At 45.0% G+C, this 21,704-nt stretch overlaps 1 protein-coding gene across 4 annotated transcripts in view; it reads right to left on the bottom strand.

Annotated features, from left to right (window-relative positions):
* Nucleotides 1–21,704, bottom strand: part of SCMH1 (Scm polycomb group protein homolog 1) — a 111,261-nt gene that overhangs the window by 75,243 nt on the left and 14,314 nt on the right. For 3 of the 4 annotated variants that reach the window (XM_030538752.1, XM_030538755.1, XM_030538753.1), the window contains 2 exons: nt 10,811–10,894; nt 7,141–7,209 (listed from right to left, as the gene is read on the bottom strand). In XM_030538752.1, the coding sequence (XP_030394612.1) occupies nt 7,141–7,209; nt 10,811–10,835 (94 nt within the window). In that variant the 5' untranslated portion in view covers nt 10,836–10,894. The remainder of the gene's footprint in view (nt 1–7,140; nt 7,210–10,810; nt 10,895–21,704) is intronic. The other variant, XM_030538754.1, reaches the window with a different exon arrangement.

Below are 21,704 nucleotides of genomic sequence, written 5' to 3'. Positions count from 1 at the left end.
ACAGTGTGTTAGAATGGAAACTTATGTAAGCTTAAACTCTAGTGTTCTTTGCTGCCATCTCACTATAACGTGAGCAGACATACAGCAGTGAAACAGACTCAGTTCTCAAGGGGTTTTTTTTGGTAACAATTTATTTTTAAAGAACTGAAGCAAAAAGGGGGGCATAGAGGATTTCTCTGTTTAATGAATACTGACTTTTTAAAAAAAGAACAAATGTGGCATACTTAGGGCCCCACAATCTTGTATTGGTAATTCCTTTATATACATATGTACACATTTAATTACAGGACATTTCTTTTAAAAATCACTCCCTCGTAGACAATGAATGGTACAGATAACTTACGATGAACTTTGGATGACTTACACTTGTGCATTCTACACAAATGCATGTATTAGTAGCAGAAGTGATAAAAATTCCTAGCCCTTTGTATAATGCTTTTCATCCATAGATCTCAAAGTGCTTTACAAAGGTGGGCAAATATCATTACTCCATTTTACAGATTCCAAGTGGACTGACACAAGAGTTTTGTCAAGGAAGGGAAAGCAGTCAGTGATGCAGAACAAGGCAGGATATATCCAAAAGTTTTTTTGGCCAGGGAGTAGAGAACATATCCGGAGCTCTGCACTGGGAAACAGAGCAAACAATTTAATATAGATATAATAGGCTTGGTCATCTTAACCTTGGCTTCTCTGGTCCCTTCCCAAATTGATCCAAACATGATTATTAACTTGCACATTCAATTCCAACTCTATCTGCACTGGAGCCTAGCACCTCTGGTGCACACTCTACAGAGAGCACAGGAGCCAGATGCCAAACCATCTTCTGATGACATCTTAAAGGAATGGTACAGTCATCGATTATAATACCAGAAGGGACCACTGGGATTATCTAGTCCGAGCTCCCATATAACACAGGTGAAATATTCTGTTTTCAGTATTCTGTTACTATTCGTACGTTTTGCTAGCTTTAAATAAATCAGATATGATAGTGGGCTATGGATCATGCTGCCTCTAGGGCCCAGGTTGGTAGCAACTGAATATTGCTGAAAGGCTGTTCAGCGGGTTATACAAAATGAGTTGGTGGCTGTAGTCCAGTTCCTAGTGAGCTCTTCTCTTCACATAAACTAGCATCTCAACTGGTGCTAATTGGGCCCCTTGCTGGCTGACTCAGTAGAGGCGCCAAGGACTGAATAGACCATGAAAACCGAACTCTCTCTCTCTCACCCCTAAAAACAGAAAGCAGTGAAGCATGTGGACAGAGTAGAGAGACAAAAGCTTGCCCTTCTGCTGCCTGCTCTACGGGAAAAGAGTTTGGTCTCCAGCACTATCTGGCATCTTTCCCTAGCACTAAATTCACTTCTCATCAGACACTCCTCCCCCCCCACACACAAATTTTGGCCAATATGCAAGGAGCATCACTCTTTCATGAACCTGAATGATCACACGTTCAAATAGGGTTTGTTCGGCGGAGTCAAATAAACCAGTATGCTTACAAAATAACAAAACCAGGAAATGATGTGAGGAACATGACATACTACAGAGTTACAGCTAGGACTTAAACACACAAGAGCCAAGAAGTTCAAAGCTATAAAACCCCGAGTAACTCTGCCAGCATGAACATACTGTCACTCTTCTTTGCTCTAGGCAGTGCCGTGCTCCATGAGTATCCTCGATGAAGGTCTTAATCAGTGTGAGTAAAAGTGGGAGAACTGGGCCCTAGCCCACTTTAAAAACCACTTACTAGAGAAAAACACTCCGTGTGCACAAGGGGTCAAGCTATGGAACTCATGACCAATTTAAGTCTTAGCTCCCTGAATTGCACTGGTTTAAATTCACAACCATATGTTGTACTTAATGCAATTCTTTTGCCTGGAATTTGAATGAAGCTGGAGATTTTGTTTATGTGTTTAAATGAAATCTGTTTTGGGCTCCATCAGCATTTCAATCCTCAAGGGGTCATCACTCCTACTGAACATGATGTATGTGCATTTTGTGTCGCATCTGTGCAAGGAGAATTTGCCCTACCCTGATCAAGGCATCCCATTAAAGTCTGCAGCCCATACGTGAGCCTGCTAAATAGTATCAGGGCAGCATACGAAAGCAGGACAGTCTATCCAGATTTGGTATAGAAAAATGACAACGCCAGTGTCTTCTCTGCTCGCAATTCCGATCACATTAGCGGCTTTCCAAAACGCAAGACTTCACCCTCCCAAGCTGCCAGGCTTTCATTCTTTGATGACGGCAGAATTCCTGCAGATCTACTTTACTGTAATTTCCAAGGGTTCTCGCTAACACAGAGCTGTTAATCTAGGTTACACATTCACCACAGGTACCAGTGGAACTCGGTGCACTCCACTTTCTTGCCCTGCCACATACAGAATAAGAATTCACTCAGGATTAATGGGTTTAGAACAGTATGTGCTGCCACTCCCTTGTCCTAAGAGGTGCCTTGGTCCAGTTTTAACTCTGCCAGGAACCATTTTCACATTGTGTTTAGGACCCTGTGTCACAGAGCCATGAGTCTGGTGCTCTCGTGCAGCTCTGGAACATGTCCTGGGAGGAACACCTTCAATGTGTTAACCCCCTTAGGGTCATACTCTCACTGGGATAAGTTCCTTGGCTTTGCTGCCTCCTGGGACCAAGTCTTGGAGCCTTCAGCACCCCTGCTGCACACCGTAAGTTCCCCTCACAGTGAGTCCACCTGAATTGGGCACGTGGGAAGACTTATCCACCCAAAGGGAGCAATGCACCCTCCAACTCTTGACTCTGGGCCAGTAACGTAAAAGCAGAAGGTTTACCAGATGTCTGGAACACAGTATAGAAAGTACTTGACTATCACAGAAAACAGAAAGTTACAGCCTGGTCCATCTGGGTCAGTTTGGAGTCCAGAGCTCTCTTACCGCCCTTTTAGTCTCAGTTCAGAAGAGTGAGCCCTGCTTCCAGCAGCCCACACATAATGACCCCCACAGGGGCCCCTCCTCTGCCCTTTGTTCTGGTTTCCCATACAAAAATGGTCACCGTGCTCTTTGTTCTCCAGCTGGTCAAAACTGGCTGGCTTCCTGCAGCGGGTGGGCTCCCCCAGTCATTAGTTGCTAGGTACCAACTGGCTGGGCCATTGTCTGGGGCCAACACCCAGACAGCTACATGCCAGTCACACCTGGATTTCCAGGTCTCTGCAATGAGCAAACAGCCTTTTCTCCCCACCTAGTTAACCACATAGCACTTAGGAGAAACTGAGGCACACACAGTAGTCATACAAAATATTATGAAAAATTCCTGTTTTGTCACACTTTCTCACCCAGAAAGCAGCTGTATCTACACTGTCACAGCCAAGTGTGGAGACCTTGTGTGGAGCTTTATGGGAGAATACCATGAGGGGGGAAAGGAGTCCAGGAGAGCTGGCTGTATTTTAAAGGATCCTTATTGAGGTTGTAGGAACAAACCATCCCAATGTGTAGGAAGAAAAGTAAATATGGCAGGCGACCAGCTTGGCTTAACAGTGAAATCCTTGCTGATCTTAAACACAAAAAAGAAGCTTACAAGAAGTGGAAGACTGGACAAATGACCAGGGAGGAGTATAAAAATATTGCTCAGGCATGCAGGAGTGAAATCAGGAAGGCCAAATCACACTTGGAGTTGCAGCTAGCAAGAGATGTTAAGAGTAACAAGAAGGGTTTCTTCAGGTATGTTAGCAACAAGAAGGAAGTCAAGGAAAGTGTGGGCCCCTTACGGAATGAGGGAGATAACTTAGTGACAGAGGATGTGGAAAAAGCTAATGTACTCAATGCTTTTTTTGCCTCTGTCTTCACAAACAAGGTCAGCTCCCAGACTGCTGCACTGGGCAGCACAGCATGGGGAGGAGGTGACCAGCCCTCTGTGGAGAAAGAAGTGGTTCAGGACTATTTAGAAAAACTGGACGAGCACAAGTCCATGGGGCCGGATGTGCTGCATCCGAGGGTGCTAAAGGAGTTGGTGGATGTGACTGCAGAGCCATTGTTCATTATCTCTGAAAACTCATGGCAAACGGGGGAGGTCCTGGATGACTGGAAAAAGGCTAGTGTCGTTCCCATCTTTAAAAAAGGGAAGGAGGAGGATCTGGGGAACTACAGGCCAGTCAGCCTCACCTCACTCCCTGGAAAAATCATGGAGCAGGTCCTCAAGGAATCAATTCTGAAGCACTTAGAGGAGAGGACAGTGATCAGGAACAGTCAGCATGGATTCACCAAGGGCAAGTCATGCCTGACTAACCTAATTGCCTTCTATGACAAGATAACTGGCTCTGTGGATGACGGGAAAGCAGTGGATGTGTTATTCCTTGACTTTAGCAAAGCTTTTGATACTGTCTGCCACAGTATTCTTGCCAGCAAGTTAAAGAAGTATGGGCTGGATGAATGGACTCTAAGGTGGACAGAAAGCTGGCTAGATCGTTGGGCTCAATGGGTAGTGATCAATGGCTCCATGTCTAGTTGGCAGCCAGTTTCAAGCGGAGTGCCCCAAGGGTCGGTCCTGGGGCTGGTTTTGTTCAATATCTTCATTAATGATCTGGAGGATGGCGTGGACTTCACCCTCAGCAAGTTTGCAGATGACACTAAACTGGAAGGAGTGGTAGATATGCTGGAGGGTAGGTACAGGATACAGAGGGACCTAGACAAATTAGAGGATTGGGCCAAAAGAAATTTGATGAGGTTCAATAAGGACAAGTGCAGAGTCCTGCACTTAGGACAGAAGAATCCCATGCACCGCTACAGACTAGGGACCGAATGGCTAGGCAGCAGTTTTGCAGAAAAGGACCTTGGGGTTACAGTGGATGAGAAGTGGATATGAATCAACAGTGTGTCCTTGTTGCCAAGAAGGCTAATGGCATTTTGGGCTGTATAAATAGGGGCATTGCCAGCAGATCGAGGGACGTGATCATTCCCCTCTATTTGACATCGGTGAGGCCTCATCTGGAATACTGTGTCCAGTTTTAGTCCCCACTCTACAAGAAGGATGTGGAAAAATTGGAAAGAGTCCAGCGGAGGGACACAAAAATGATTAGGGGGCTGGAGCACATGATTTATGAGGAGAGGCTGAGGGAACTGGGATTGTTTAGTCTGCAGAAGAGAAGAATGAGGAGGGGATTTGATAGCTCCTTTCAACTACCTGAAAGGGGGTTCCAAAGAGAATGCTGCTAGACTGTTCTCAGTAAAAAGAACAGGCGAACTTGGGGCACCTTAGAGACTAACAAATTTATTTGAGCATAAACTTTTGCGGGCTACAGCCCACTTCTTTGGATGCATAGAATGGAACACATATTGAGGAGATATATACACACATACAGAGAGCATGAAAAGATGGGAGTTGTCTTACCAACTCTGAGAGGCCAATTAAGTAAAAGAAAAAAACTTTTGAAGTAATAATCAAGATAGCCCAGTACAGACAGTTTGATAAGAAGTGTGAGAATACTTACAAGGGGAGAGATAATCAATGTTTGTAATGGCTCAGCCATTCCCAGTCCCTATTTAAGCCTAAATTGATTGTATCATGAAGTTGGATTTCCACTCCATGCAGCTAAATGCAGTGCCTTGCATAATGACAGGTTTCAGAGTAGCAGCCGTGTTAGTCTGTATCCGCAAAAAGAACAAGAGTACTTGTGGTAGCAGATTGCAGAAAAAGTTTCAGTGGGGGAGGTTTAGTTGGATATTAGGAAAAACTTTTTCACTAGGAGGGTGGTGAAGCACTGGAATGGGTTACCTACGGAGGTGGTGGAATCTCCTTCCTTGGAGGTTTTTAAGGTCAAGCTTGACAAAGCCCTGGCTGGGATGATTTAGTTGGGAATTGGTCCTGGTCTCCTGAGGTCCCTTCCAACCCTGATATTCTATGATTCTATGCAAGTCAGCATTTGTTGTAGTGAGGGGATTCCTATTGTTACACAAGTACTTGTTCAGTTTACAGACAATTAACTGATCCTGAGCACAGTGCATCTTTTTAGCAATTCCTCACCCTGGCTGAGAGCTTGGAGACTTTCAGGATGGGATGGAGAATGATAAAGGATAGCAAACCACACCACTTTATCAAATTTCAGAGAGGGGCACCTTTTCAAATCAATCTCGTCCCTGAAAAAAGTACATCCTCCACATGTCCTGGAACGATGCAGCACCCAGCAAAATGGAGATCATGAAGAAGTCCCTACAGACCACCAGAAGGGGCCTAGGCAGGATTCTCCAAGCAATGATGGCTGCCCTATAGTGGTGGATAATGCTCATGTTTTCAGGCAGAGTCGTGAGACACACATGAGAATCCCCAGAGCTGCCCCCTAGGATATACCTCAGGGCCCAATGACATACAGAGACCTAACACTTCCCTACAACATAGAGCCCCCATGCACAGCAGGGAGAGGTTTTAATGGCTCTAAGAAACATAAGAACGCCCTACACAAAGGCATGCAGTGCTCTATGTTAGGAACTATTCACTCTGGGAATGCTTTGTTAATTTCTTATGGCTCAGTGGATGCGTTTAGTGGGTAATCTGTAAATTAAACCTTACTAACAAACCCAGATTATAAAGATAAGTAAAAAGTGGGGCCTTGTCATAAATTACACTGCCCCAAGCAGTCAGAACTCACCCAGACGTCTCTTCTGAAAGACAGCAGGAACTGTCAGTTTTATAAACTTAATGTGCAGATGCTCTGCACACTACCACAACCTGCCCTGCCAATGGTCTCTAAGGGAGGAAAAGAGTGATTAACTCTCATGCTGCTAACTCCAGACCTTGCCCTCAGCTCCTAAGAAACTGCCAGCTGTGCTGACTCACAAGGGGCTCCAGTCTACTGGGGTGGACACCAACATCCTGCTGCTGGAAAAATGGGAATGTGCAATATTCAGTGTTCAGATACAGTCACAATTGCACTCACAGGACTGGGCCTGGATTAACCATTTCACATGAATGTGAAAAACAGTTCACCTAGAAGTAAGGAAACCCTATAGTGCAACAGAACATGCACCCTTGTGCAAACAGTCATTTCTACATACTACTGCTATGGGCAAGGCCCCTTAAATGCAGTTTGCACCAGTTTTCTAGCATATGGGGTGAGTTTTGGTCCTCAGCAATTCAACAACCTCAAGGAGAGGGACAAGAGGGAGCTGAGAAGTACCTTCTTACCTTGGTACTGGGAAGGAGACTCTGATGGGCGGCCATACTTGTGCTTTCTACCATCTTTCCAGTCTATGGCTAAGACAAGAAACAAAGCATTCATGTGAGTGAGGAAGCCTGCCTGATTCAGCTCTACCCTTCAGCATGAGGTGGTCACGCAGCTACACACTGGACACTGACTTGGTTTCCTCTGACTCAGGCACTTTGTATCTCCCAGGGAAGAACTGACCCCAGGACAAGAGGGAAGCTCCCACTGTTTGACTCGCTCTCCCTGCATCAACATCCACTGCAGAATCTACCAAGCCCCCATCTCAGTTTACATCTGCCTCATCCCACTGAACTCAAGAGAAGGAAAACTGGGCCTCAGGTGTCTACTGGGTCTCAGTCTCTATCAACTCTCACCTGCTAATATTCATCATTAATGATGAGCCAAGAGGAAAGGAACAAACCCTTTCACCTTCTAGTTTTTAACATTTTAAATGAGGCTAAAGGCTAGTAGGCTTCAGGGACAGACTCTGAGGGGGGGAAATGAAAGTGAAAGGGAGCTGCCTCCCCCTGTGCTGTTTTATGGGAGTGGGAAGCCTGGATCAGATCCCCATTTCCAAATAAAGGTCAGTGCAGCTATTCCCTCCCCCACCTAGACTCTCTTCTGGTCATCCAGGGGCTTGGACATCAATGGATTTCCTCCAAAGTCCTGAAGAATCACACGCAAAATATCAGGAGTCTGAGCTCCAGTATGGGGTGTTCACTGCCCAGGTCACCAGGGTCTGAGACACAGAGAATTGCTCAACTCTTGCAGAGAGAGCCAAATTCAGCTAGATAGCATCCCACTGGCTGCTCAAGAAATGGTGCTGATGGCTCCACAGGCTGTCACTTCAAGTCCTCTGCTCACGAGGATAGTGGCCCCAGACTGTGAAGTGGCATAAAAATGGAGGGATTCTCCAGACCCTTCCCAAAGTGTGATAAGCAACAAAACAGGCGACTCCACACATGGAAGCCCGACAGACCATGCATTAATAGGCTATTAGTCTCTATTTGGGTGAGCTGCTTATCAAACGAGGCTGCATCATGCACTGGTAGCTGACTAATGCACATCCCGGCATGCCTTATTGCTATTACAGTCTAACTCATTTATTTTACATTGCATTTTTAAGCTATTTTAATGCTGTTTTACAAAGTATTTTGTGCAGCTCTATGAAATATACTCTTCCACCACGAAAAGGAGTCTGAGCACAAAGCCACCACTTGCTTCTCAGCCCTCTCAGGCTTCCCGTGCAAAGAGCTGATTCGAGGGAAGCAGGGGGGGGAGAGGAGGGGGGAAGACTGCAAGCTCGGCCTGACCCGGTGTGGCCTGGCTCCAGACGAGCAGTGCGGCTGAAGCACCGCCAGCCACCTCCAGGCAGCGCAGTAAGAGGGCAGAGAGCAAGGGGGTGCTGGATAGAGTGCAGGGGAGCTCGGGGGGAGGCGTTGGGGGGGTGAATAGGGGTTGGGGCGGTCAGAGGGTGGGGAACATGGGGGTTGAATAGGGACAAGAGTCCTGGAGGAGCAGTCAGGAAGGAGGGGGGGGTTGGATGGGGCGGTGGGAGGCAGTCAGGGGCAGGGGTTGCAGGGGCAGTCAGGGGACCAGGAGAAGGGGTTGAATGGGGCAGGGGTCACAGGGGGCCATCAGGAATGAGAGAAGGGGTTGGATGGGGCGGCAGGGGGCAGCAGGGGACAGGGAAGGGGGGTGGATGGGGCAGAGGTCCCGGGGGGTGCATCAAGGAATGCGGGGGGTTGGATGGGGCAGGAGTCCTGGGGGGCGGGGGCAGGCCATGACCCCCTTGTGGGGTGAGGAGGGAACCGGTTGTTAAGATTTTGGCAGCTCATCACTGCCTTTGGGCAATCAATCAGTGTTCCCAGGCAGACTAACAACTGATAGTTCACAGGGAAGGAGATGCTCTACCACCTCTTGAGAAAAGCAAGGATGGAGCAGACAAAGCTCAGAAGACAGCGATGGAGAATACCTATGGGGGCACTTAGTGCCCCCTCCCCCATACCATACCTCTGTTCAAATGCTCACTACTTCAGGCATTCTGGATTACTTTATTGAGTTCTCTGCAGGATAAGTTCCATTTCTGCAGTTAATTTTTTTTAATGCAAAATCTTTCCTAAGCAGCACACAAAACCAACAAAAGGGGAAAGAAACTCCAGGAACACAGGGGCTCCGATGTGCAAATACTTTAGTTAAAAAAGTTCAGTGAGTTATAGAAAACCAGGTAAATAGGACAGGAACCTGTTTGTATCCAGCACATGCATTGATTCTGGAACATACGGCACTGCATTTACAACACAAAGGTCACAACGGCAAAACTGCCTAGCCTCCTGCTCCACGGGGCGAAAGATGACAAGCTGTGTGAGAGGCCACGCTGCTGACTAATCAACCTGCCTCTTTTATTTCCAGGCCCTCCAGCTGCCTCCCAGCATGTGCTCCCTGTTTTCCTTCATTTACTTTCACTTCATTAAAGGACAAGTGGTGCTAGAAAGAGGATAATGCTCCTGTAGGATAAACCTCTGGAGCAGCAAAGGAGGCAAAAAAAAAATAAAGGGAAGGAGGAAGAAATCAAGCATGGAAATCTCCTGCAATAAACACGCGCATGCGGCAGATGTGAACAAAACTGCAACGGCTGCTTCTCTTTTTACTGTTCTCCCCTCCCCCATGCTCTGTAGACAGTGTGATGAGATCACTCCAGTGAAATGCACATGTATGGAACAACACTGAAGGAAATCAATATTTCTTTAAAGAACAAAAGTCCCGAACTGCTAAGATGCAAACAGACTGCTTGGGTTTATCCTTCTGTTAGGCAAACAGCACATAGGTAGCTTGCTTATAACTGCACAGTGCTCCCTGTGCTCCCAGTTGCAAAAGCCTTGTAATGGGATGAAAGATTCAGTCAACTAGAGTTAAGTTCCTGTGATATATTTGATCTCCGCAAGGTAAGCTGGTCTTCAGTTTCATGCCTCATTAGAAGGGGGAGGCTTCTAACAGCAAGCACCAGCTCAGATCATGCTGGGAGCACTAGCAGATGGTGCATGGACCAGGCTTCACAGTGGAATATCTCTGCCTGACATGATGCCCCAGATGCTGCAGGGGTGCTATGAGGATAGCAAAAGCTCCCTTCAAATGGCCTTGCCACCCAAGCCAGACTCAGTGCTTCTTTAAAAAGGTCTGTGACAGTTATTATTGTGCACAAGATGGTGAAGGGACTCTGCAGCAATGGGAACTGAAGTTTTACCGATGAAGCAGGTACAGTGCAGATAGCTGCAGTGTGAGCTCCCCCATGCTAGTCCCCCAATGATCTCTGCCCTGACCTGGCAGCACCCCGCAGCATCACTGAGACTGAAGTCTCCACAGCAGTTCAGCTCTGTGTCTCTCGTGAGCAGACTGCACTGGCATGGGGATGACTAAATGACAACAGAGATTTTTCTTTAACTTTTACCCATGTGGACTACTGTCCAAGCGGTCCAAGTGAGACCTACTGCATTCCCTTCTCTTCGGGCTTTGCTCCAGACTGCTACACAGGTCCCAGAGCTTCCTCTCCATCTTCATACCAACTCTCTAATGATCTGCAATTGATTCATTAGTTTATACCCAAACTAACCAACCGAAGGGCCTTCTCCTAGACCAAGCATTACCACTTACCTTTCTGAGGGCCTGGCTTCCGCATTATACCGCTTGCTGCCGTCTTTAGGCTGAACTAGCTCGGCTTTAGCTACCTGAAGATGTCTAGGACAAAAGAAATAAACATGATAAAATTCCCAGCTCTGCATCATACAAGTCTCTGCAATATTAAATAAGTATGCCGTGGAGAAGAATAAGTATCTTTTCATCCCAAACTGCTTAGAAAATCTCCGTTTGCTAATGTGGACAATACCGTCAAACCCTCTGAAACCAGAACGGTCTTTTTCCAATAAGCAAGCAACTTTAAATTTATAGCAGCAGAAGCGGCACAAATTAGTAAGAACAGCATATGCCAATCTCTGTGCTCCCAGGTGGGGAGTTGTTCTTGCTCTCTGAGAGAGAGAGAGAGAGAGAGAGAGAGACAGAGAGACCTGACATTTATTAAAGAAACACATGGAAATGTAGTATTAACCTGGCGATGAGAGTACCACAATTTCCAGCATGGGACTTGGAGTTTGAATTGCACATGGCAATTCTGTGCAATTAGTAAGAGGAACTGGACATAGAGGTAGGAAATATTTTCCTGGTACTGCTGCAATGCAAGTCCTAGCTGCTGATCTGTGTTTGCTTCCCAGTTTGAGGAGGGCTGGCTAGTAAGTCCATTTCCAACAAGTCAAAGGATTTGTATTTTTGTCATAAGAAAGTATTACTGATTATCAAAGCCAGCTGGAGATTTACTCCAGACATTTAGGTCAAAGGTCATGCTTCCCTTCTTAGCCAGAACACAGGAGGTCTGAAGGCCAGTTTCACTTGTATTGCCTAAACCCCGATTGAAAACTCCTAAAGTAAGTGGCTAAGCCACGGGTCTCAAACACATGGCCTGCCAAGTTATTTGTTGCACCCGTCAAGCTCCCTGCGCCCCCCCAAGAGTTATTTCCTGCAGCCACCAAGCTCCCCTCTCCCCTGCTGCCCCAGCACACCACATCCCCGCTCCTCTGCCTACCTCCAGGTGCTTCCCACCTCTGCCTACCTCCAGGTGCTTCCCACAGCTGTTTGGCAGTGCTTAGTGCTTTGGGGGGGGGGGGGGGGTCAGAGAAGAGGCAGGGCAGGGGCGGGGATTTGGGGAAGGGGTTGGAAGAGGAAGGGCAGGGGCAGGGCCTCATGAAAAGGGTGGAGTGGGGGCAGGGGGCTTTTGTACCTTTATATGAAAAGGTGTCAGTGATGCAGCCCTCCAGCCAACTTACTAGCCCTCATGTGGCCCTTGGGGTGATTTGAGTTTGAGACCCCCGGGCTAAGCCCTACACAAGTCCACAGTGACAGAGTCTGGAAAGCTAGCAAAAGCATGTATTGACACTGAACTACATGAAAGATGCAAGTGTGTCAATACAAATCCCCACATTTAACAGTGTTGGCAAGTCCAAAATTGGAATCTCTTTGCAGCACATCACAGGATGCAATGCTAGATTTCTGTTTGAAGAGACACTGTCAAGTGCAATTTAGCTACAAAATTGTGATTTTGTAGAACAGCCTTTTATCAAACTTAGGACAAGTTTTTTAGTCTAATGGATGATTTTTTTAAAATAAAACATTCCTCTCCGGTGTCTGCAACCTTAAACAATCTCCAAAATCAACAGGAATACCAACAACAACAAAAAAAGAAGACTAAACTGTTTTGGTGACCAATTGGAGAGAACAGCAAAAAGTAAACTTTACATTATCTGTATGTAGTGAAATGAAACTGTAAAGCTTTTCTTTTTCTTTTCTTTTCATTTCAACAATTTAAGGTGAATTATGAGGAAGATGATTTAAAATATAATTTTTAACCTGAGAGCATAACTTCAATGTCTCCTCCCTAAATTGTTCTTTCATAATTTCACTTCGTTAAAAGGTGCTGTCTAAGAGCCTGTGACTGCGTCCTCTAGCCGTAGGCCAGAAGAAGGATCCTGCATTTAAAGCACTGCACAGAGGGGGTCAGGAGACCTGGGTTCAGCTTCCTGCTCTATCACAGACTCTCGGCGAGAGGTGAGTTTTCCTGAGTGCTAATGGGATGTGAGGTCTAAGTCACTTTGGTGGGTTTGAAAGTCCATCCTGAATCTCTAGACACCTTAGTTCCTCATATATGAAGTGGGGATGACACTGCTCTCTCCACCAGGAAATTTGTGAGGGTAAATTCACTAGTGTGTGTGAGGCATTCAGACACTACGGTGACAAGGACCATACAGTTAAATAGAGGGAACAAATGCAGCATGGGCACTATACACTACCCTTCCGCCTGGGTTTCAACCCTGGCTGGAGGGACTGACTACTGCCAAGTCCCCACAGCCTGTCCCCTCTTCAGCTTCTCCACAGACACTGCCACTGGGGAACCCAACAGGAAAATGTAAATATGTTACTAAAAAATAGGGACTCCCTCTTCCTTAACAACGGTAGTAGGATGATATTCATAGTGAACAACTCGCTGCTAAGAGCTGGACTAAGACAATCAATTCATTTGCAATCTAAAAATTACATATTTAAGCTGTCCTGATGACAAGAACCCCCTACCAGGAGCATAGGTAGAAGAGTTAGACTTATCATGACAACAGCCAGGTAATTTGCCTACAAGGTGCCACTAGGAAGGCTCTCATACAGCATGTAAACAGCACGATAGAAAGTTGAGGCGGAGCCTGTCTCTATTGATGGTCCATATTATTATCAGGGATCCTAGTTTCCTGTGATAAAAACCCCCAAAATTCTCCAATAACAAAACATAAAAATCTGCATTTTTCCATGATCAAAATGAAATGCTGAACTTTAGTTTCCCTAGCCACAATATATATAGGGATCAGCTGAACATAATGTTTTACTGATATACAGTAGATCCCCATTCATCTGAGCCTCCATAATCCAGCTCTCCGTAATAACCGTCAGGGAATGACTGCGGCGGGGTTCGGGCGGTCAGCCCTGCACAGCTGGGGCTCGGGTGGTTCAGTTAACATGGACAGAGAAATAATGAAGGTTTGGATAAACAGGGTTCTACTGTATATGTCCTGCCTCCCTCACACACACTAAATGTAAAAACCAAAGATTCTCTGTAAAAATGCAAATTCAGCATTTTTCCACGGCAAATGGATTTCTAGGACCCCTGGTTATTACCAACACCACAGGGAACTGTAGGAGCAAGATTCTGGAAACTAAATACAGATTATTCAGAAGTCTGAAATCCAAAGCCACTATGGCAGCTCTCCCTGAGCCACTCACAGTTCCACATGCTAGGCCAGCTACACAAGGGAAATATAGATTCTTCATTTATTAGTTAGAAGGAAAGCCAGTATAGAAGAGAGAATCTCTGTCTTCATCCAAACAACCGGAGTGCAGACTCTCGATGTAGAAGCGATCAACAACCAATCCCTATCTCTGTAAGAAACCAGCCTAGCAGAAGGAAGATGTAGAAAGCTCTGCCTTCCAAAGGTAACTGGTGTGATATTTAATGTGGTGAAGTGTTCAAATACCAGTAAGAAGCACCACAGACATGGCTATAAATAACCAAATTGGAACCAGACGTCTAATATGAAAATGAACAAGGCCTGACAAATCCACTTGTCTGGCCACGGAGGAGGCTTTCCCAGGTAAGTACTATCAACTTCAGCAGAATCCAAGGGTTTGTTTAAAAAGGCTCCTCAGCCAGAAAACCAGAATCTTTAGTCAGGTTCTTTGAATATTAACCTGATCCTCAATACATAATAAGTAACGTACAATATAGCATGTTGACATTTTATTGCAACTTTGCCTTAAAAAATAAAAAAAAATTAGCCTTTCCCGTCGCAAAAATAACCTTTTACAGATGAATAAAATATAAACCAATACAGTGCTGTCTTCCTAGGTCTGCACACAGCTCCCTTGCCCCTGCTACTGCTCAGAGCATTCCCAACCTGCAGCAAAGTGAAAACTGATCAGTCTAGTTGGATTTCATTGCTGCTTTTCAGAGCCCTATAAGCAGCTCAGAAACTGACCAAAAAAGTCGAGTCAGTTTTACCCACAGAAAGAAATCCTAGAGTTATTCACTGGAGAGAACAGAAAAAATGGAGACTGGGGAAGGGTTAGCACAACAAAGGCACAACTACACCTCGGCAATTCAGGGAATGGAGGGAGTAGGAAAGAGAAAGTTCCTTTTCCCTGCAACCTGTAAGAGCGGATTCAAATTTATCAGGCACCTATTATTTGAGCCCAATTTTTAGAAGGAAGCCTCTGAGATGGGTCTAGAGCAGGGATCGGCCACGTTTGGTCCGCGGCCCGCCAGGGTAAGCACCCTGGTGGGCCAGGCCGGTGTGTTTACCTGCCGCGTCCGCAGGTTTGACCGATCGCAGCTCTCACTGGCTGCAGTTTGCCACTCCAGGCCAATGGTGGCTGTAGGAAGTGGCAGCTGGCACATCCCTCGACCAACGCCACTTCCCGCAACCCCCACTGGCTGGGAGCCACGATTGGCCGAATCTGCGGATGCAGCAGGTAAACAAACTGGTCTGGGTCATGTGCCAAAGGTTGCCAATCCCTGGTCTAGAGACAGCACCACGGAAGGAATGTCAGTACCCTAGCCCTTCTCAAACTGGTATGAGGTTGAATTTGTGTACACTAGGAGTTTTGGGGTCTGTAATTCCCAGTGGGTATTTATCATCAATAAATAGACCTAGAAGAAGCTGTAGAGACAAGACCAGCAATTTAATCGCCGTGTTGGCAGAGTTATGTGACACAGTGATAGAAATGCCAAACCCTGTCTACACTTCACTGGGTGGTAACAAAGGGAAGCTGGAGAAGCACCTAGAGGGAATTCCAAGCCTGAAATATCCTAGTTTGATTCTGTGAGCCTTCTCTATAGAAATATAGGGATGGTAGGAACCTCAAGAAATCATCTAATCCATCCCCTACACTGAGGCATGACAACTATATCTAAACCATCCATGACAGGTGTTTGTCTAACCAGTTCTTGAAAACCTCCAATGACGGGGATTCCACAACCTCCTTTAGAAGCCTATTCCAGAACTTAGCTATCCTTATAGTTAGAAAGGTTTTCCTAAAATCAAGCCTAAATCTCCCTTGCTGCAGATTAATACAATTACTTCTTGTCCTACCTTCAATGGACATGGAGAACAATTGATCACCATCCCCTTTATAACGGTCTGTCATAGCGCAGTCATTGCGTCCTATCAGTCCTTAACCACAAACCACAACCACTCCTTCCCCACCACACTGTTTTATTGTATTTTATATTTACAATGAGTCACCAGTTTCTCAATTTGCTTCTGAGTAAGGGTGCTGTAGCAACAGCAGGCAGGGCTTCCTACTTCTGCTTTCCTTCAAGCTCCCAACTCTTCCTCTGACACTCCATTTCTGTCTGCTTATACAGGACTAGGTGCTGGGGATACTTCCACCAATTAACCCCTGAGATGTACCCCCACTCAGTTACTGGCCTCATCTGCCCACTGCTTTTCAATCAGAGCTCAACCAGTGTAAACAGGTAGGGATTTGAATGACTGGGGTGCTGAGTTAACTCCGGAGCCAGCAAAGCCTGTTATACAGCCCCTAATGTATTTGAAGACTGTTATTGGGTCCCCACCTCGACTTTCTTTTTTCAAGATTAAACACGCCCAGGTTTTTTCACCTTCTCTCACAAGTCAAGTTTTCTAAACCTTTTATCAGTTTTGTTGCTCTCCTCTGGACTCTCTCCAATTTATCTACATCTTTCCTACAGGATGGCACCCAGAATTTGACACAGTACTCCAACTGAGGCCTCACCAGTGCCAAGCAGAGCAGGACAATTACCTCCCATCTCTTACATAAAATATTCCTGTAATATACTCAGAATATTAGACATTTTTGCATATTGTTGACTCATATTCAATTTGAAACTCACTATAATTCCCAGATTCTTTTCCACAGTATTACTACTGCCTTGCCAGTTATTCCTCATTTTGTAGTTGTGCACTTGATTTTTCCTTTCTGAAGTACAGTGCTCTGCATTTGTCTTTACTGAATTTCACCTGGTTGATTACCTTGGTAAATTGGAGAATTGGTTTATAATTTTAAATTCTAATCCTATCCTCCAAAGTGCTAGCAATCTCTTCCACCTTGGTGTCATCCACACATTTTAAAAGCATAATTGCCATTCTGTTAATCAAGTCACTAATGAAAATACTGAATACCACCATACCCAGGACAGAGCCCTGTAGGAACCCACTAAATACATCCTCCCACTTTGACAGCAAACCGTTGATAACTACTCTGAGTATGAGTTTTCAACCAGCTTTGCATTTACCTTATAGTATTTTCACTAGAGCACATATCCCTAGTTTGGAACTCTGTCAAAAGGCCTTACTAAATGCAGGATACATCATATCTAATGTCCCCTTCTGCCCCAGCCCAGTAACCCTATCAAAGGAGGAAATTTGGTTAGTTTGGCATGATTTGTTCTTGGCTTCTCCTTATCACCCTACTATCCTCTAGATGCTTACAACTTGATTGTTTAATAATCTGTTCCAGTATCTTTACAGATATCAAAGTTAGGCTGACTGGTCTATAATTTCCTGGGTCCCCTCTGTTTCCCTTTCTAAAAATAGATACTATGTATGCCCTTCTCTAGTTCGCTGGGACTTCACCCATTCTCAATCGGGGGAGGCCCTGGACAATTGGGAAAAGGCAAATATAGTGCCTATATTTAAAAAAGGAAAGAAAGAGAACCCGGGGAAATACAGACTCATCTCTGTCCCCGGCAAAATCATGGAGCAGGTACTCAAGGAATCCATTTTGAAGCACTTGGGGGAGAGTAAGGTGATCAGGAACAGTCAACATGGATTCACCAAGGGGAAGTCATGCCTGACCAAACTGATTGCCTTCTATTATGAGATAACTGGCTCTGTGGATATGGGGAAAGCAGTCGATGTGACATATCTTGACTTTAGCAAAGCTTTTGATATGGCTCTCCCACAGTATTCTTGCCAGCAAGCTAAAAGAGTATGGATTGGATGAATGGACTACAAGGTGGATAGAAAGCTGGCTAGATTGTTGGACTCAACAGGTAGTGATCATCCTTAGAGTGAAGCATCCTTAGAGGTTTTTGAGGCCCGGCTTGACAAAGTCTTGGCTGGGACAATTTAGTTAGTGTTGGTCTTGCTTTGAGCAGGGGATTGGACTAGATCACCTCCTGAGGTCTCTTCCAACCCTGATATTCTACGATTCTCCATGAGTTCTTGAAGATAATCACTAACGGTTCTGAGATTGCTTCAGCGAGCTTAAGTACCCTAGGGTGAATTTCATCAGGACTTCCTGACTTGAAAAATACAGTTAACTCATCTAAACACTCCTTAACCTGCTCTTTCACTAGGCTTCTGTTCCTTCCCCCTTACTGTTAATATTAAATTTGTTAAGCACCTGCTCACAATTAACCTTTTTAGTGAAGACTGACGCAAACAGACATTAAACACCTCAGCCTTATTGGTGTCATCCATTACTAGCTCTCCTTCCACACTAAGCAGAGGACCTACACTTCCCTTCATCTTTATGTTGATCCTTAGGTATTTACAAATACCTTCTGACTGGCTTTTATATCCCTTGCTAGGTGTAACTCATTTTGTGCCTTAGCCTTTCTGATTTTGTCCCTGCATTCTCGTGCTATTCTTTTGAACTCAAACCTTAGCAATCTGTCCATGTTTCCACTTTTTGTAGGATGCCTTTTTGACTTTTCAGGTCATTAAAGAGCTCCTGGTGCATACTAGCTTCCTATCTTTCCTTTGTGGCCGCAAGATTTTCTGTTGTGACTTTAATATTGTTTCTCTGAAAAACTAGAAGCTCTTCTGAACTCATTTTTCCCTTAGATATTTTTTCCCATGGGACTTTACACTGCAGGTTTCTGAGTTTGTTAAAGTCTGCCTTTTTGAAGTCCATTGTTCTTATTATGCTGCTCTGAGTCCTTCTTTTCCTTAGAATCATGAAATCTGTCATTTCATGATCCCTTTCAACCAAGCTGCCTTCCATATTCAGATTCACAACCAATTCTATTAGCCATAATCAGCTCGAACATGGCTGCCCTCTAGTTACTTCCTCTGCTTTCTGAAACAAGAAGTTGTTCCAAACACATTCCAAGAACTTACTGTACATTTTCTCTCTTTTTGTATTACTTTTTCAACAGATGCCTGGGTAGTTAAAGTCCCCCAATTATTATCAGATCACGTGTTTTGGCTATTTCTGTTATTTGTTCTAAAAATGCCTCCTTCAGCTCCTCCTCCAGATTTGGTGAATGAATTGTAGTGGAGAAAGGTAAAGGAGGTGAGGAGGAATAGCAAAGAGAAAAATGGTGTACATATGCATGCCCGCACATGCACAAGATGGTATAAGGGACTGAAAGCTAGGAGGATATTTGAAGAACAAATAACAAAAGCTGTGTGCCAGTAACTGATGGAAGAATTTGGCTCTAAAATAGATGAGGAATTCTTCAAGAACTTCAGAAGCAGTGTGCTCTGGGGAGTGTGTGTCAGCTGGACCACCAACATATAAAGGAGGCAATCAAAGAGGATAAGGAGACAATACAGGATAAGAGGGAAGTAGCATCCTTGAGATTACTCTGCACAGATAAGGAGGAGGCATTGTCAGTGACAGAGGTATCAAAAGAGAGGTGATGGCACAGTTAGACAAGCTAAATTCCAGTAGATCTCCACAGCCAGATGATTTATTTTGGAATTTAGAAAGAACTAAAGACCAAATTAACTGAGCTAATAATAAAAATAAATAATATAGCATTAAAAACAGCTACTATGTAGGAAGACTAGAGGGTGGCCAATATTGTATGTGCGTTTTTGCAAAGGTGCTGCTGAGCATGATCCTAGGAATCAGTGGCAAGCGAACCTTACTTCAGTATCAGACAAAATAGTTAAGAATTAAAAAATACTTGTAACCAGTATCCTGCAATGCTTTGGCTCCAGAATCAAAGCTTTCATTTTTTTTTAAAAAAAGGAGTAAGTTTCCAGCCCATATTAATATCAAGTTAAATTTGAAAGCATGAACCAAATGTATACTGATGTAGTGCTATCATTCTGAAAAAATAAGTCACGGGTGCAAATTCATCTCAATAGGACATTAACTCTGAAACCTAAAGAGTTTAATTGAACATCATTTTAGCAGAAACATACATTTAATGTACTTATCCCACAACCTCCTAGATGTCAAAAGCCCCACTATGCCTCTACAGAACTGCTGTAACCAGGGCTTTGGAGCGGAGTCCGGAGCGGCTCTGGAGCGGTGGAGCTGCAGGTTTTTGCCTGGAGCTTACTCCAGAGCCGGAGCACAGCTCCAAAGCCCTGGCTGTAACTTCCAGCTCCCCAGGACAACTTCTACAAGACAGTTATGCCACAGAGCTTTGTATGTGTACTGACAATGCATATCAAAAACTGAAAATATGGAGACAAAATAAAAAACTGAATTTAATCTTAAATTGAAGAACAGAGGCTTATGTATTGCTTGCTTCATGCATTTTTAAATTTTATGCATTAAAACTTCCATATTTTAATTTAAATGAAGCTGCCATGGAACTCTCAATCTACTACACCACAGTGCCAAAGAGTTCAGGTATCCTGACATACACCTTTGATGTGGAGAACAAAACAGAAACAAACCAATACATCTTTTGTAAATGTAAATCATGTCATACAAGAAAAGAATAGAGAGACCAGAATTGTTTAGCATGAAAAAGAAAAAAATCAAGAGGAGAGAGATTAGAACTATACACAATAACGAACAGTGTGGAGAAGGTCACTCAAGGACTCCCATTTGCCCCTCTCAGAGTACGATAGGCACTTCTACAGCATTAAAAACATGAAACGTCTAAAACAGATAGAAGGGAATAAATGTTGCTGCTGCTGGACACTTATCAATGCAATTCAGCAGCACCATTCAAAAAAGGATTAGACATTCAGATAAAGAACATCATCTGTAATTACACAGCTGAGACAGAAATTACATAGACCATCAATCCCATGTTCCAAAGTAAAAGGTATCTGGAACTGGGGTGAGCACGAAAACCCTTCTCTATGGTATAGTGCTGCATAAGTAGCTGCATTTTGTGAGGTAAAGGAAGGAGGGCAGGAGTATGTCTTCCAGCTGAAGCTTCTGGCATTGGCCATTGTCTGAGGCAGGAGACCAGATTATAGCAGCCATTAGTCAGTTCACACATGACAGTTCTGGTATCCAGAACTCTAAACAGAAATTTTAAACTCTCCTCAGAAAGCCAGAACTTTTTTTAAAATTGGAGCACTTTTGAGGAGAAAAACCTCCAAGCCAACGAATTAACTGAGATACATTGAGTTTACAATCTTTTTAAAACCCTGTAAAAGCTTTGCTACAAACGAAGTCCTGGGTCTGCTGCTTGGAGGTATCAGGCCATGTCTACATCTAAAATTTTGCAGCGCTGGTTGTTACAGCTGTATTAGTACAGCTGTATAGGGCCACCGCTGCAGAGTGGCCACACTTACAGCAACCAGCGCTGCAAGTGGTGTTAGATGTGGCCACACTGCAGCGCTGTTGGGCGGCTTCAAGGGGGGTTCGGGGAACGCGAGAGCAAACCGGGAAAGGAGACCAGCTTCACCGCGGTTTGCTCTCGCGTTCCCCGAAGCACCCTGCAAACCGTAGGGAAGGAGACCTGCTTGCTCGGGGGTTCGGGGAACGAGAGAGCAAACTGGGAAAGGAGACCAGCTTCGCCGCGGTTTGCTCTCGCGTTCCCCGAACCACCCTGCAAACCGTAGGGAAGGAGACCTGCTTGTTCGGGGAACACGAGAGCAAACCGGGGAAGGAGACCAGCTTCGCCGCGGTTTGCTCTCGCGTTCCCCGAACCACCCTGCAAACCGCAGGGAAGGAGACCTGCTTGCTCGGGGGTTCGGGGAACAAGAGAGCAAGC

The sequence above is a fragment of the Gopherus evgoodei genome, chromosome 20 (assembly GCF_007399415.2).
Source record: "Gopherus evgoodei ecotype Sinaloan lineage chromosome 20, rGopEvg1_v1.p, whole genome shotgun sequence".
In the NCBI taxonomy this organism is placed as follows: domain Eukaryota; kingdom Metazoa; phylum Chordata; order Testudines; family Testudinidae; genus Gopherus; species Gopherus evgoodei.
The sequence above is the reverse complement of the archived record's forward strand: the minus strand, read 5'-3'. Positions and strand labels throughout refer to the sequence as shown.